The following is an 18626-nucleotide window of genomic DNA, read 5'->3' as shown; positions in this document are numbered from 1 at the left end:
TTGCAGCTAGAATAGTCATTTACCACATTAGCAATGTATAGAGTGTATTTCTTTAAAGTTAAGACTAGTTTAAAGTTATCTTCATTGAAAAGTACAGTGCTTTTTCTTCAAAAACAAGGACATTTCAATGTGACCCCAAATTTTTTGAACGGTAGTGTATATACAGTCGCGATCAAAAGTTTACATACACTTGTAAAGAACATAATGTCATGGCTGTCTTGAGTTTCCAATAATCTCTACAACTCTTATTTTTTAGTGATAGTTTCTGGCAAGCTTCAATGCTTGTGGATGGCTACCAAAAAGCGCCTTATTGCAGTGAAACTTGCCAAGGGACATGTAAGCAAATATTAACATTGCTGTATGTATACTTTTGACCAAGCAGATTTGCTCACATTTTCAGTAGACCCAAAAATAAATTCATAAAAGAACCAAACTTCATGAATGTTTTTTGTGACCAACAAGTATGTGCTCCAATCACTCTATCACAAAAAAATAATTGTTGTAGAAATTATTGGAAACTCAAGACAGCCATGGCATTATGTTCTTTACAAGTGTATGTAAACTTTTGATCACAAATGTATATGTATGTATAGCCATTCATCAATTTTCTACCGCTTGTCCCTTTTGGGGTTGTGGAGGGTGCTGGAGCCTATCGCAGCTGCATTCGGGCGGAAAGCGGGGTACATCCTGGACAAGTCGTATATATCTATACATCTATATGTGTATAGGTATAAACCCTGTTTCCATATGAGTTGGGAAATTGTGTTAGATATAAATACAAACGGAATACAATGATTTGCAAATCATTTTCAACCCATATTCAGTTGAATATGCTACAAAGACAACATATTTAAAGTTCAAACTGATAAACTTTTTTTTTTGTTGCAAATAATCATTAACTTTAGAATTTGATGCCAGCAACATGTGACAAAGAAGTTGGGAAAGGTGGCAATAAATACTGATAAAGTTGAGGAATGCTCATCAAACACTTATTTGGAATATCCCACAGGTGAACAGGCAAATTGGGAACAGGTGGGTGCCATGATTAGGTATAAAAGTAGATTCCATGAAATGCTCAGTCATTCACAAACAAGGATGGGGCGAGGGTCACCACTTTGTCAAAAAATGCGTGAGCAAATTGTTGAACAGTTTAAGAAAAACATTTCTCAACCAGCTATTGCAAGGAATTTAGGGATTTCACCATCTACGGTCCGTAATATCATCAAAGGGTTCAGAGAATCTGGAGAAATCACTGCACGTAAGCAGCTAAGCCCGTGACCTTCCATCCCTCAGGCTGTAATATCATCAAAAGGTTCAGAGAATCTGGAGAAAGGCCGAAAACCAACATTGAATGCCAATTGGGTGACCATCGGTCCCTCAGGCGGTACTGCATCAAAAAGCGACATCAGTGTGTAAAGGATATCACCACATGGGCTCAGGAACACTTCAGAAACCCACTGTCAGTAACTACAGTTGGTCGCTAAATGCAAGTTAAAACTACTATGCAAAGCGAAAAAGTCATTTATCAACAACACCCAGAAACGCCGTCGGCTTTGCTGGGCTGAGCTCATCTAAGATGAACTGATACAAAGTGGAAAAGTGTTCTGTGGTCTGACGAGTCCACATTTCAAATAGTTTTTGGAAACTGTGGACGTCGTGTCCTCCGGACCAAAGAGGAAAAGAACCATCCGGATTGTTATAGGCGCAAAGTTGAAAAAACAGCATCTGTGATGGTATGGGGGTGTATTAGTGCCCAAGACATGGGTAACTTACACATCTGTGAAGGCGCCATTAATGCTGAAAGGTACATACAGGTTTTGGAGCAAAAAATGTTGCCATCCAAGCAACGTTACCATGGACGCCCCTGCTTATTTCAGCAAGACAATGCCAAGCCAGGTGTTACATCAACGTGGCTTCATAGTAAAAGAGTGCGGGTACTAGACTGGCCTGCCTGTAGTCCAGACCTGTCTCCCATTAAAAATGTGTGGCACATTATGAAGCCTAAAATACCACAACGGAGACCCCCGGACTGTTGAACAACTTAAGCTGTACATCAAGCAAGAATGGGAAAGAATTCCACCTGAGAAGCTTCAAAAATGTGTCTCCTCAGTTCCCAAACGTTTACTGAGTGTTGTTAAAAGGAAAGGCCATGTAACACAGTGGTAAAAATGCCCCCGTGCCAAATTATTTGCAATGTGTTGCTGCCATTAAATTCTAAGTTAATGATTATTTGCAAAAAAAAAAAAAAGTTTCTCAGTTCCAACGTTAAGTATCTTGTCTTTGCAGTCTATTCAATTGAATATAAGTTAGAAAGGATTTGCAAATCATTGTATTCTGTTTTTATTTACCATTTACACAACGAGCCAACTTCACTGGTTTTGGGTTTTGTAAAACCTTTACGTGAATTAGTTCACAACAAATAAGTTGGGGAAATTACTACAATAGAGTTAAATCACCATATTAAAAGAAAAAAGTGTTTTGAGAAAAAGCTTTTAAGACATAAAATTGTAATTTAGTGATTACCAAAAGAGAATAAGATTAGACGTTACCTTTTTCTGTACGGGCCATGGCTTGGTAATGGCCGAGATGTCACAAGCAGTCATCAGCATGGACCTAAAAGTGGTGACATCATCATGACATCTTGTAAGGTTGCATCATACATTTGGAGAGGATTCCTTCCTACCTCAATAAATCTCTGTGATGTTCATCCTCCCACACAAACTGTCTGCTTTTTGTCAACTCAAAGAACTCCTGGCGCCTCCTGTCAGAGCAGCAAAATATGACATGAGCACGCTCCTGATCCAGCGAGTGCAAATGTGAATAGGTCATCGTTTGAAAAACATTGCATAGGATTTGATATCCATGGAGAAAAACTTTTTTTTAAATTTTGCTAATAAGGCCCACCTGGGAAGTCGCTGACTTCGAGGCCGGTCCTGGCACACCCCGTTCCGCTGCAAGCCCGCAGGCCACGCCCCCTCCACATTTGCAAATGTATTAAAAATAATATAACACATGGGAATCAGCACCTCATTTTGAGAACCATGGACTCTGGTCCATGGTTCTCGCCCGGAAAAGGGTGGAGTGCCATCTCCGGTTCAAGTGCCTCGGAGTCTTGTTCATGAGTATCGATCCGTTGTGGTGAAGAAGGAGCTGAGCCGGAAGGCAAAGCTCTCAATTTACCGGTCGATCTATGTTCCCATCCTCACCTATGGTCATGAGCTTTGGGTGATGACCGAAAGGACAAGATCAGGGTTACAAGCAGCCGAAATGAGTTTCCTCCGCCGGGTGGCGGGGCTCTCCCTTAGAGATAGGATGAGAAGCTCTGCCATCCGGGAGGAACTCAAAGTAAAGCCGCTGCTCTTCCACATCGAGAACAGCCAGATGAGGTGTTTCGGGCATCTGCTCAGGATGCCACCCAAACGCCTCCCTAGGGAGGTGTTGCGGGCACGTCCGACCGGTAGGAGGCCACGGGGAAGACCCAGGACACGTTGGGAAGACTATGTCTCCCGGCTGGCCTGGGAACGCCTCGGGATCCCCCAGAAAGAGCTGGACGAAGTGGCTGGGGAGAGGGAAGTCTGGGCTTCCCTGCTTAGGCTGCTCCCCCGCGACCCGACCTCAGATAAGCCGAAGAAGGTGGATGGATGGAAAACACATGTTTAAAGTATTCACAGCCTTTGCTCAATACTTTCTTGATGCACCTTTAGCAGCAATGGCAGCCTCAAGGCTTTTTGAGTACAATGCCACAAGCTTGGTACACCTATCTTTGGGCCCTTTCTCTCATTCCTCTTTGCACCACCTCTCAAGCTCCATCGGGTTGGATGGGAAGTGTCGGTTTCATCCAGGATGTTTCTGTACGTTGCTGCATTCAACTTTTCCTCTATCCTGACTGGTCTCCCAGTTCCTGCCACTGAAATCCATACCCAAAGCAAGAAACTCCACATCACCCTCAACGAGACCATGAGGATTGTCACCGGCTGCCTGAAACCCACCCCAACAGAGTTCCTCCCGGTACTGTCTGGCATCGCACCAGCCGCCCTATGCTACAGACTTGCGAGTAAGGATCCAACCCATCTCATGCACAAACTTGTAGCAGACTCCCAAGACTTTGGTCGCCAATGCCTCCCCTCCCGGCACCCGTTCTCCTGCCACCCAGCAAATCTTCCATCCATCCATCCTCTACCGCCTGTCCCTTTCAGGGTCGTGGGGGGTGCTGGAGCCTATCTCAGCTGCATTCGGGCGGAAGGCAGGGTACACCCTGGACAAGTCGCCACCTCATCGCAGGGCCAACACAGATAGACAGACAACATTCACACTCACATTCACACACTAGGGCCAATTTAGTGTTGCCAATCAACCTATCCCCAGGTGCATGTCTTTGGAGGTGGGAGGAAGCCGGAGTACCCGGAGGGAACACACGCAGTCACGGGGAGAACATGCAAACTCCACACAGAAAGATCCCGAGCCCAGGAATGAACCCAGGACCGTCGTATTGTGAGTCACGTGCACTAACCCCTGTTCCACCGTCCCAGCAACTCTTGGTGGACCCAAATTAAACACAATTGAAGCATGAAGAACCAGCTGGCAGGAGACCCCCAGATCTCCTCAACTCTCAGTCAACCCAAATACAAGCCTACCACCAGGCGCTGACCTTCCCCACAAGAACTAGCCAACACTAAACCAGACACGGACGGGTGTTGGCCGATTCAACGCCAACATGCACCGCTGGGGTCTGCGCCCATCAGCAGCCTGCCTATGCGGAGCCGAGGAACAGACCGTCCACGAGTGCCCCACCTTTCCCCCACCCAATGACCTGGACCCAGTTAATCTGAGCCCTGACACAGTGAGCTGGCTGCAGCGGCTGAGCGACAGCGCCTTGCTGTCTCATACGAAAGAAGAAGAAGAAGCTGAAATCCTGCCACCACCATGCTTCACTGTAGAGATGCTATTGGCCTGGTTTCCTCCAAACATACAGCCTGGCATTCAGGCCAAATACTTCAATCTTTGTCTCATCAGACCAGGGAATTTTGTTTTCCATGGTCTGAGAGTCTTTCAGGTGTATTTTGGCAAACTTTTTTACTAAGAAATGTCTTCCGTCTGGCCACTCTACCAAACATGCCTGATTGGTGGTTTGCTGCAGAGATGGTTGTCCTTCCGGATAGTTCTCCTCTCTCCACAGAGGAATGCTGTAGCTCGGACAGAGTGACCATTGGGTTCTTGGTCACCTCCCTGACTAGACTAAAATGAATGCAGCAATGTACAGAGACATCCTGGATGAAAACCAACGCTTCCCATCCAACCCGATGGAGCTCGAGAGAGAGGTGGTGCAAAGAGGAAGGAGAGAAAGGGCCCAAAGATATGTGTGCCAAGCTTGTGGTATCGTACTCAAAAAGACTTGAGGCTGTCATTGCTGCTAAAGGTACATCAACAAAGTATTGAGTAAAGGTTGTGAATACTTATGTACATGTGAACATCTTTTTACATTGTCATTATGTGGTATTGTATGGACAAAAATTAATGTATTCCATTTTGGAATAAGGCTGTAAAATAAAATGTGGAAGAAGTGTGAATACTTTGCAGATGCACTGCACAAAGCAGACACAGATGTTAGAAAAAGGTAGAGCAGTGCCCATCTCCCCCCCGAATATGGCCACGATATTTTTCAAAGTGCTTTCTTTTTTCCATTTGTTTTCTCCTGTTCAGAATAACTAGGAAGTTCGGAATTTGTATTTTGTTCTCTTCATTGCGTAGACTAGACTTTAGTTTGGTTATATCTCAGAACTTACCCTGAGTCTAATTTCTATGTAGTTTCCTTTTTTACAAGTAATGATCTAAAACAATGGCAACTTCCTGCATCTTAAAGGGAAACTGCACTTTTTTTCGTTCACAATCATTAAAGGCCTACTGAAACCCACTACTACCGACCACGCAGTCTGATAGTTTATATATCAATGATGAAATGTTAACATTGCAACACATGCCAAAACGGCCGGGTTAGATAAGTAAAGTGCAATTTTTAATTTCCCGCGTAATATTCTGCTGAAAACATCTCGGTATGATGATGTTTGCGCATGACGTCACGGATTGTAGCGGATATTTTGGGACACCATTGTGGCCAGGTATTAAGTCGTCTGTTTTCATCGCAAAATTCCACAGTATTCTGGACATCTGTGTTGGTGAATCTTTTGCAATTTGTTTAATGAACAATGAAGACAGCAAAGAAGAAAGCTGTAGGTGGGAAGCGGTGTATTAGCAGCCGGCTGCAGCAACACAAACACGTAGCCGGTGTTTCATTGTATACATTCCTGAAAGATGACAGTCAAGCTTTACCATTGGCCTGTAGAGAACTGGGACAACAGAGACTCTTACCAGGAGGACTTTGAGTTGGATACGCAGACGCAGTACCGTAAGTACGCAGCTGCGGCTTCCAAACATTTGATCGCTTGCCCGTACGTGCGTGCCGCTATGTGCATGTCACGTACGTAACTTTGGGGAAAATATGTGCTGTATGAACTTTGCGGAGGTGAACGGTACTTTGGGCTGTAGGATTGAGTGTGTTGTGCGGGTGTTTGATTTGTATTGGCGGGTTATATGGACGGGAGGGGGGAGGTGTTTGTTATGTGGCATATTAAATATAAGCCTGGTTGTGTTGTGGCTAATAGAGTATATATATGTCTTGTGTTTATTTACTGTTTTAGTCATTCCCAGCTGAATATCAGGTCCCACCCGCCTCTCACAACATCTTCCCTATCTGAATCGCTTCCACTGCCCTCTAGTCCTTCACTCTCACTTTCCTCATCCACAAATCTTTCTTTCTCGCTCAAATTAATGGGGAAATTGTCGCTTTCTCGGTCCGAATCGCTCTCGCTGCTGGTGGCCTTGATTGTAAACAATGTGCAGATGTGAGGAGCTCCACAACCTGTGACGTCACGCTACTTCCGGTACAGGCAAGGCTTTTTTCATCAGCGACCAAAGTTGCAAACTTTATCGTCGATGTTCTCTACTAAATCCTTTCAGCAAAAATATGGCAATATCGCGAAATGATCAAGTATGACACATAGAATGGACCTGCTATCCCCATTTAAATAAGAAAATCGCATTTCAGTAGGCCTTTAAGGCATTCTGAATTTTAAATAAACGTGAATAAAAGTCCACTTACAGCGCAGCAGAGGTCCTTTATCCCGCCCATAAAATCCAATAAATAACCATTCAAAAAGTGCCAACAATACTCCATTTACATTCGGTGACTTGAATATGAACAAGTATTAGTGGTATTGTTATTATAAGCGCTAACGCAGACTGACTATTTATAGCAGCGCCGTGATCACTTCCTGTGTGCCAATCTTTAAGTCATCGAGTGGTCTGCTGTATTCCTCGCTTCCCACAAGTTTATTATAGATCATAAATCGTGCATCTCACCTGGAAAGTAGAAGGATGAGAATATAATCAGACGACTTGGTGACACTTTGACAGCCAATTTAGACCCGGGAATGGCGAGGACGACACGAATAGCGCTCCGTTTCTTCGTGAGGATTATGAGACATTCTTTATCTAAATGGGAATATATGAACATCCTGGCAGTCGGCATCCTAATGACAGCAGACCTTGTACAGTAAGTGATGTTTTATTAAGTTTGTTGGTTCTCAAAATCATTGATGAAGAGAAAAAAAAAGCAAATGTGATGCATTTCTGAAATTAATGTACCACGTATGCTTAAAATGATCAAAATATGTCAATAATAAATGTTGACATATATACTTACATGTATATAAAACCTTAATGGAGGTGTTTGGATGTCTTTTTTAATTAGCAGAATAGAATGGCTCCCATCAGCTCCATTCTGAGCGGACTTTTGTTCGCTTGTATTTAATATTTAGAATGCATTCAAAAAAAAAATACATCGGCCGTCATGTCTTTCACAATGATTGTGAACGATAGGCAAAATTCCCCTAAAAAAGTGTAGTTCCCCTTTAACGCTCAGAAAACGAAAATGCTGATTAACGGTCCTGCTAGACACCTATTTAATAATACCACCTTAACATTTGACAACCAAACAATTAAACACTTATTTAATAATACCACCTTAACATTTGACAACCAAACAATTAAACACTTATTTAATAATACCACCTTAACATTTGACAACCAAACATTTATACACTTATTTAATAATACCATCGTAACATTTGACAACAAAACTATTACACACCTGTTTAATAATACCACCTTAACATTTAACAACACAATTATACGCTTATACAATAATACCACTTTAAGATTTAACAACCAAACAATTACACACGTATTTAATAATACCCCCTTAACATTTGACAACCAAACATGTATACACCTATTCAATGATACCACACCTTAACATTTGAAAACAAAACAATTATACACTTATTTAAAAATACCACCTTAACATTTACCAACACAATTATACACTTATTCAATAATACCACCTTAAGATTTACAACCAAACAATTATACACCTATTTAATAATAACCACCTTAACATTTGACAACAAAACAATCATACACCTATTTAATAAAACCACCTTAACATTTGACAACCAAACATTTATACACCTATTTAGTAATATCACCTTAACATTTAAAAAAAAAACATACACTTCTTTAATAATACCATCTTAACATTTGATAACAAAACAATTATACACCTATTCAATAATACCACCTTAACATTTAAGAACACAATTATACACTGATCCAATAATACCACCTTAACATTTGACAACAAAACAATTATACCCCTATTTAATAATACCACCTTAACATTTAAAAAAAAAAAAACACATACGCTTATTTAACAATACCATCTTAACATTTGACAACAAAAGAATTATACCCCTATTTAATAATACCACCTTAACATTTGACAACAAAACAATTATACCCCTATTTAATAATACCACCTTAACATTTAAAAAAAACAAACACATACGCTTATTTAACAATACCATCTTAACATTTGACAACAAAAGAATTATACCCCTATTTAATAATACCACCTTAACATTTAAAAAAAAAAACATACACTTATTTAACAATACCACCTTAAGATTTGACCACCAAACATTTATACACTTATTTAATAATACCATCGTAACATTTGATAACAAAGCAATTATACACCTATTCAATAATACCACCTTAACATTTAACAACACAATTATACAGTGATCCAATAATACCACCTTAACATTTGAAAACAAAACAATTATACACCTATTTAATAATACCATCTTAACATTTGACAACAAAACAATTATACCCCTATTTAAAAATAGCACCTTAACATTTAACAACACAATTATACACTAATCCAATAATACCACCTTAACATTTGAGAACAACACAATTATACCCCTATTCAATAATACCACCTTAACATTTGACAACAAAACAATTATACACCTATTCAATAATACCACATTAACATTTGACAACAAAACAATTATACCCCTATTCAATAATACCACCTTAACATTTGACAACAAAACAATTATACACCTATTCAATAATACCACCTTAACATTTGACAACAAAACAATTATACACCTATTTAACAATACCACCTTAACATTTGACAGCACAAATATACACTTATCCAATAACACCACTCATAGATTTGACAACCAAACAATTACACACTTATTTAATAATACCACCTTAAAATTTATGCTACACTGGCTCACCTGCACTGGCTTCCTGTGCACCTAAGATGCAACTTTAAGGTTCTATTACCTACGTATAAAATACTAAACGGTCAAGCTCCATCCTATCTTGCTGATTGTATTGTACCCTACGTTCCGTCCTGACACCTATGTTCCAAAAATTCTAGCTTTATTAGTGACTCCCAGTGCCCACAAAAAGTCTGCAAGCTCTAGAGCGTTTTTTGGGCTTCCCTACCGGCAACAGTTAGAGATGCCACCTCGGGAGAAGCATTTAGGTCCCAGCTTAAAACTCATTTATATACCCTAGCTTTTAAAAAAGACTCTGTTTTAGACCAGTTGACCTGCCGCTTCTCTTTGTGGCACCCCTCTTCTGCGAGGAGCGGTGACCAGGGGCCGTATTTATCAAGCTTTTTAGAATTACTCCTAAGAAGTCTGCTAAGAGTTGACTTATGAGTAAAGAAATTCTTCGCTGAAAGCTGCACTTAAAAGTTAGTTATCAAGCGTCTTACTCACACTTTCAGCGACGTGTAGGACTGAATCTTAAGTGTCACACTCAGAGCTGAATTACGAAATTACTATGTGCCGTAAACGGAATTTCAGGTGACGTCATTTCTGTGTCCATAGAAATGACCAATCACGGAAGGGAATCCCTTGTCTAAGAATAAAGAAATATCTTAGAAATATTTAAGTGGACAATGGGGAGTGTATATTTTGACAATAAACTACAAAATAATACAAAACAAACAATATTGGCAATGAATCAAAAATAAACGTTTCCTTTTCTTTCCAATTCATTAATTAGGCAACTCATTTGAAACTGGTGTGGGTGGCTCTAGATATATGTTGCTGATGAGATGACGGCCCTTATTAAATCTGTGACAAAAATAATACCCGCTTTGTCTAAACGATACCGTTTGATCAGCTGCTCGTCATCAAACAAAGCCAGGACATCTTCCGCTCCCTGAACGTTCGCGCACGTCTCTCTCGCCTCAGTGCCATCCCCCGCTGGCAACTCCTAACCACTTAGGACACCTCTGAAGGTCTCTTAAATATTGTGGAGAGTAGGAGTGATTCTTAGACTTAAGAAAGTTGATAAATAGCTTTTATTCTTAAGTTTGAGAGTAGGACTAAATTTCGCAAATTCTCAGGACTTAAGTGTAAAATGGCAATCTAAGACGCTTGATAAATACGGCCCCAGATGGCTAAGGATGATCCCTGGAGAGATACCAGTCTGGAAGAAGGCATGACCCAGTGTGGACCACTACTCTATGACCTGAATAGAGACCTCTTGGGACCATCTGCCTGCCCCCAATGGACTGGACTCTCACATTATCATGAATAATTGGCAATAACTGTACCCATTTTGCATCCAGTCACCCAGGAGGGGGTCCCCACATCTGCGGCCCCTTCCCAAGGTTTCTGCCTTTTCCCATTTTTTAAGTTTTTATGGTTTTAAAAGCTTCCTTGAGGGGATGTGTGTTCAGACCAGTGATGTCTTTGTGGTTTACTGATGAAAGAATACAGTTATAGTCTATTCATTTTGCTAGTTTGTTGTGTTAGTTTTCTACCTTTTTCCACGGTGTGCTAGTTTTTGCCACCACCGCTTTTGGTTGGACACTGAGGTATGCTTCGACCTCCACTTTAAAGACGAAGATCAACTGTTTGCTGACTTGCGCCTCTGCATCTTGGATCTGCACCACACAACCCCAACATAAAGTTGCTCATATACTGTATGCCAGGGGTGTCACACGGAGAAAAATCTACTCCCAAGTGGGCCGGACTGGTAAAATCACGGCACGATAATTTAAGAATAAAGACAACTTAAAGGCCTACTGAAAGCCACTACTACCGACCACGCAGTCTGATAGTTTATATATCAATGATGAAATCTTAACATTATAACACATGCCAATACGGCCGGGTTAACTTATAAAGTGACATTTTAAATTTGCCGCTAAACTTCCGGTTCGAAACGCCTCTGAGGATGACGTATGCGTGTGACGTAGCCCGGCGAACACGGGTATGCCTTCCACATTGAAGCCGATATGAAAAAGCTCTGTTTTCATTTCATAATTCCACAGTATTCTGGACATCTGTGTTCGTGAATCTGTTTCAATCATGTTCATTGCATTATGGAGAAGGAAGCCAAGCAAGCAAAGAAGAAAGTTGTCGGTGCGAAATGGACGTATTTTTCGAACGTAGTCAGCCACAACAGTACACAGCCGGCGCTTCTTTGTTTACATTCCCGAAAGATGCAGTCAAGATGGAAGAACTCGGATAACAGAGACTCTAACCAGGAGGACTTTTGATTTGGATACACAGACGCCTGTAGGGAACTGGGACAACACAGACTCTTACCAGGATTACTTTGATTTGGATGACAAAGACGCAGACGTGCTACTGTGAGTATGCAGCTTTGGCTTTTTTTTGCGTATGTACGTAACTTTTTTAAAATATATAAGCTTTATGAACCTTGGGTTAGGTGAACGGTCTTTTGGGCTGAGTGATTGTGTGTGTTGATCATGTGTTTGAATTGTATTGGCGTGTTCTATGGAGCTAGGAGCTAGCAGAGGAGCTAGGAGCTAGCATAACACGTACCGTACCGTACGTGCGCGTCACGTATGTAACTTTTTAAAAATATATAAGCTTTATGAACCTTGGGTTAGGTGAACGGTCTTTTGGGCTGAGTGATTGTGTGTGTTGATCAGGTGTTTGAATTGTATTGGCGTGTTCTATGGAGCTAGGAGCTAGCAGAGGAGCTAGGAGCTAGCATAACAAACACGCAGGTGTTATTATGCAGGATTAATTTGTGGCATATTAAATATAAGCCTGGTTGTGTTGTGGCTAATAGAGTATATATATGTCTTGTGTTTATTTACTGTTGTAGTCATTCCCAGCTGAATATCAGGTACCGTGAGTATGCAGCCTTGGCTGCTAAACATTCGATAACTTGACCGTATGTGCGCGTCACGTACGTAACTTTTTAAAAATATATAAGCTTTATGAACCTTGGGTTAGGTAAACGGTCTTTTGGGCTGAGTAATTGTGTGTGTTGATCAGGTGTTTGAATTGTATTGGCGTGTTCTATGGAGCTAGGAGCTAGCAGAGGAGCTAGGAGCTAGCATAACAAACACGCAGGTGTTTTTATGCAGGATTAATTTGTGGCATATTAAATATAAGCCTGGTTGTGTTGTGGCTAATAGAGTATATATATGTCTTGTGTTTATTTACTGTTGTAGTCATTCCCAGCTGAATATCAGGTCACCCCCGGCTCTCACAGCATCTTCCCTATCTGAATAGCTTCAACTCCCCACTAGTCCTTCACTTGCACTTTACTCATCCACAAATCTTTCATCCTCGCTCAAATTAATGGGGAAATTGTCGCTTTCTCGGTCCGAATCTCTCTCACTTCATGCGGCCATCATTGTAAACAATAGGGAACTTTGCGTATATGTTCAACTGACTACGTCACGCTACTTCCGGTAGGGGCAAGCCTTTTTTTTATCAGATACCAAAAGTTGCTATCTTTATCGTCGTTGTTCTATACTAAATCCTTTCAGCAAAAATATGGCAATATCGCGAAATGATCAAGTATGACACATAGAATAGATCTGCTATCCCCGTTTAAATAAAAAAAATTCATTTCAGTAGGCCTTTAAGATCGTTTTCTTTGTTTAAAAATAGAACAAGCACATTCTGAACATGTACAAATCATAATGTTGTTGTTGTTTTTTTACAATTACCTGTGGCGGTTAATAATATATACACTTTATTTGTCGTTATTTATATTTTCTGAATAAATGATGTGGTAATGTTGGAGTATAACTGTCATACTCAATATGACAGTTACTTAAAGGCCTACTGAAAGCCACTACTACCGACCACGCAGTCTGATAGTTTATATATCAATGATGAAATCTTAACATTGCAACACATGCCAATACGGCCGGGTTAACTTATAAAGTGCAATTTTAAATTTCCCGGGAAATATCCGGCTGAAAACGTCTCGGTATGATGACGTTTGCGCGTGACATCACGGATTGAACGGAAGTATTGGGACACCATTGTGTCCCAATTCAAACAGCTCTGTTTTCATCGCAAAATTCCACAGTATTCTGGACATCTGTGTTGGTGAATCTTTTGCAATTTGTTTAATGAACAATGGAGACTGCAAAGAAGAAAGCTGTAGGTGGGATCGGTGTATTAGCGGCTAGCTACAGCAACACAACCAGGAGGACTTTGAGTTGGATAGCAGACGCGCTATCCGACGCTAGCCGCCGACCGCACCGATGATCGGGTAAAGTCCTTCGTTGCGCCGCCGATCGCTGGAACGCGGGTGAGCACGGGTCGTGATGAGCAGATGAGGGCTGGCTGGTGTAGGTGGAGAGCTAATGTTTTTAGCATAGCTCTGTCGAGGTCCCGTAGCTAAGTTAGCTTCAATGGTGTCGTTAGCAACAGCATTGCTAGGCTTCGCCAGGCATTAACCGTGTGGTTACAGGTCCAGGGTTTAGTTCAGTGTCTCCTGAGAGTAGAAGTAATAGTAGTATTGTTGAACTTCGGTCTATCCTTCCAGTCAGGGGCATGTTTCTTCTGTTTCTGTCCGCAGTTAAGCACGATGCTATCACGTTAGCTCCGTAGCTAAAGTGCTTCACCAATGTATTGTCGTGGAGATAAAAGTCACTGTGAATGTCCATTTCGCGTTCTCGACTCTCATTTTCAAGAGGATATAGTATCCGAGGTGGTTTAAAATACAAATCCGTGATCCACAATAGAAAAAGGAGAAAGTGTGGAATCCAATGAGCCCTTGTACCTAAGTTACGGTTAGAGCAAAAAAATATACAACCTGGCGTCCTGCGCTGCACTCTAATCCTTCACTCTCACTTTCCTCATCCACAAATCTTTCATCCTCGCTCAAATTAATGGGGTAATCGTCACTTTCTCGGTCCGAATCGCTCTCGCTGCATTGTAAACAATGGGAAAATGTGAGGAGCCTTTCAACCTGTGACGTCACGCTACTTCCGGTACAGGCAAGGCTTTTTTATCAGCGACCAAAAGTTGCGAACTTTATCGTCGATGTTCTATACTAAATCCTTTCAGCAAAAATATGGCAATATCGCGAAATGATCAAGTATGACACATAGAATGGACCTGCTATCCCCGTTTAAATAAGAACATTTCATTTCAGTAGGCCTTTAAACAAAACTCCTAAACAAAACATGCAATATGTCTAATAATGCCTTAAATCAGGTGTGTCAAACTCGTTTTCATTGAGGGCCACATCGCAGTTGTGGTTGCCCTCAGAGGGCCGCTTTTAACAATGAGTAATACTGTATATGTATATACATGTATATACTGTTTTTTTACATAAGCTGCAAAAAAAAATGTTTCATTTTACTTTAAAAACCGGCAGCTCAGTCACCCGAATTTTACAGTAAAAGCAGTGGGTTTTTTACAGCATATAAAAAAATGAAATAAATGGAATGGAATGGAAAAACAATACCAATGTTTTAGCGGTAAAATTCAAGCAACAGAGCTGCCAGTTTTGGTGGGTTTTTTTTACCGTAAAATCTTGTTGTTTTAATGTGTTTTGTTGTTTGTTATTTAATGTTTTAGTGTCTTACTGTATATGGAAAAAACAGTACCAAAGTTGATTTTACGGTAAAAAACTCAGTCGGCGGAATTTAACCGTAAAACCTATTGTCAATTTTACAGTATACAATTTGATTGATAATTTGTTTTGAAATCATAAGTCAAGCAGATATTTAAGTACAGTATTTATCTTTATTGAGACACTTGTGATTTAGGGCTATATTGATTGATAAACATTGATTGATTGATTTATTTGAACAAAAAATATTTTTGGAATACATGACAATATGATATTTTGATTTTGATAATATTGAATTTTAAAAGATATGCAATTGCATGCAGTATATGATTTTTAATGTCAAACGTGAAAGAACAACACATGTTTAGTAAGAAAAGATTAAGCATTTTATTAACGCATATTATTTCCGGGCTTTCGCGGGCCACATAAAATAATGTGGCGGGCCAGATTTGGCCCCCGGGCCTTGGGTTTGACACCTGTGCCTTAAATAATGTATATTTGTGAGTTTTACTAGAAACATATTGTTCGAATAATTGTTTGTAAGTTATCACAAAAACTTTGTGTTACATTGAGTGTCTGGTGAGAAGACAAAAGCTGTCTTTGGAACCTACCAAGAGTAAGGCTCGTAAAACTCCACTGTGTAGGGGGAAGCAAAATGAAGGTGTTCTGTTTTCTTTCATGGATGGTAATCAACAGAAAGATATTGTTCTAACCCAAGGACTTCAAAGCGGAGAGGAAGCAGGACCAGACTCCCCTCCAGGCAACCTCTTGAAACTCCTTTTTGAACTGTTTTACGACCTCTTCTTTTGAACTGTTCGGTAACCAAAGGCAACGCTGTTTACGACCCACTTCCCTCTGGAAGCAGCTGTGGTCATGTGGTCGGAGAAAGTCAAATAAAGAAGGAGGAGTACAATCTTTTGCCAGAGCGTGCTGAGATACTGTGCAAGGGTACAGTGTACGGGCGACTCTCCTCAATTGAGTCCAAATTGAATTCTGTCTCTGTTTAATTCTTTGCCTCTTGTCTTGTTTAATAGATGTCATCAATGTTTGAACCTGACACATATGCTTTTGTAAGGTTTGCAAACACACAAATTAGTTTTTTACTCAATATGACGTTCTTAGAATCCTGAGATTAATTTTCAATCTATCAAGATAAAAAAAAGATATCAAAATCAAATTACAGGATGTTATTTATGTAGTTTGATCACTTTCCTCGACTGATGTACTAACCATGTGGTTTATTTTGTACATCTGTAGCATCATCTACAAAAATACAAAGAATTGTTATTGCGACATCCAGTGGACACATTTAGAACAGCAGTTTCTTTCAGTCAAAAATTTCAGGTTAATTTTTATACTTAGCAAACTCATCCCGCGGGCCGGATAGAACCGAACCGTGGGCCTGATCCGGTCCTTGGGCCGTATGTTTGAAACCCCTAATCAATGTTCCCTCTAATTGTTCATGTGTGTGAGCAAACACAAAAACTCCCTTAGCAGTCAGTGGAGCACATGTGAGCAACATCACACGTGGCAATACCAGCAGCACACCTGTCTCAAACCAATCTTTTATAATAACACTCAAATGAGAGGAGTCATTTTCATGAGATTATTTAGTAATATTAGTGATTTGGCCCACTTGTAATGAAAATAAAAGAAATCTTGTTTTTCATAAGCTATGGATTAGTATTGTACAGTATGTCTGGGTGGGGGTCCTGCTTTGGAAATCATTTGTACCCCTTTCAGAGATCACATTTAGTTCCCCTTAAACATCCTCATGTTGCACAATGAAATGTAAGCATAGGATGAAGTGTGCATTCCTGTAACTTTCTCTAGTAACAGCATTCCATGATTAATATCAATAAATTAACATTAATAATAAATGACAGTAGAATAAGCACACGTATGACTGAGGAGTCATAGTGTAGCTTTGTGTGGTGTTTGAGTTGTCCAACTTTTTGTGTGGCCATAAATGCACCAGTGGCTTAGTGGTATGCGTGTTGGTGACAGATGACAAGTTGGTTTTGGCCTGGTTTGTACGGCAGAAAATGACTAGTTTTTCGAGATAGAAGTGTTTTACTCATGTTTCTGGTGTGGTTATGGCCGAATATAAACAGTTTTGCTCAATAAAGTGATCAATATAATTCCTGTCCTCGAAGCATCTCGATAGACGTTACAATAATTGAACGGTGTTGACGAACACCGTTAGGGCCGCTTGTTGTCACTGTCACTCAGAGTTGCATTGCAAAATTACACAGAATAAATGTGTTTATTTTGTTTAGAATTCAGATGGGATTTGATTTGGTGCGCGGCATATAATTGCTGTGCGCAGAGGACGCTTGAGCAGTACGCAATTGCGCAGGTGCGCACCTTAGAGGGAACGTTGCCCCTAATGTATGCAAATAAAATTGTTGTTGCACAACAGAGAAGAAAGAAAAGAAAACGCGCATTAGAAAAATGTATATAAGATTTGTTTGTATATGTATGGAAACAGTTATAAATTAACATTTTAAACATTTTATTAAAAAAAGTTTACTCTAATTAAATCACTTGTTTTATTCTACTTCCACTCCTGCTCCTATTGCCCTCCTTCTTTTATAGGGCGGTCAGGTCAGGAGAGCAACATGACATGACATACGCCCTCGCCTCTTTTCACCAACTTTGGAACAGATTTTCATTCCCTAAGCAACTTTTTTTTTTTTAAAAGACATCTTCAGATCCGCAGTTTTGTTCGTAATACTTTCCCGAGGTTTCCAGATTTACCGTTTTGTTTTTTTTAACGCCACTTCCAACTTGAGAAGGATCAACGACAAATATTTATAACCACTTTTTTTTTAATGCTCCCATTCTTTGAACTTAATTAAGTCCCTTTGGGAGGAGGATTAAAGAGTGATTCTAGCCGAGGATCACTGGAAAGAGATCTTAAGGAGTCCTCTTATTGGTGCCAGACATTACCCTATTCAATGCAAGCTAATGCATGGCACTCATTAAAGTATGACGTAATATCTGTGTCATGTGATCGCTGTCAAGAGTCTGCAGCTAACATGATACATATGTTTTGGCTCTGCCCTTCCGTGTGCAGTTATTTTTAAACATATTTGGATTAAAACAAGTGCAAAACATACAATGCAATTTGGATGTAGTCCACTTTTTTTTCCCCTTTCCTTCTTCCACACATTTAAAAGCTCAGTATCACTGCTTCTATAAGAAAATAATTCCCAGACCAACAAATACACCTCTTACAAAACGCAAAACCAGTGAAGTTGGCACGTTATGTAAATACTAAATAAAAACAGAATACAATGATTTGCAAATCCTTTTCAACT

The 18626-nt window shown here is 40.3% G+C and overlaps 1 protein-coding gene across 2 annotated transcripts in view; it reads right to left on the bottom strand.

Annotated features, from left to right (window-relative positions):
* Positions 1–18626, bottom strand: part of pde5ab (phosphodiesterase 5A, cGMP-specific, b) — a 184894-nt gene that overhangs the window by 17376 nt on the left and 148892 nt on the right. For both annotated transcript variants that reach the window (XM_062066217.1, XM_062066216.1), the window contains exons 18-19: positions 2684–2761; positions 2550–2613 (exon numbers count right to left, since the gene is read on the bottom strand). In XM_062066217.1, the coding sequence (XP_061922201.1) occupies positions 2550–2613; positions 2684–2761 (142 nt within the window). The remainder of the gene's footprint in view (positions 1–2549; positions 2614–2683; positions 2762–18626) is intronic.

This window comes from Entelurus aequoreus, linkage group LG12, assembly GCF_033978785.1.
Source record: "Entelurus aequoreus isolate RoL-2023_Sb linkage group LG12, RoL_Eaeq_v1.1, whole genome shotgun sequence".
Lineage (NCBI taxonomy): Eukaryota > Metazoa > Chordata > Actinopteri > Syngnathiformes > Syngnathidae > Entelurus > Entelurus aequoreus.
This window is presented reverse-complemented; position numbering and strand designations above follow the sequence as displayed.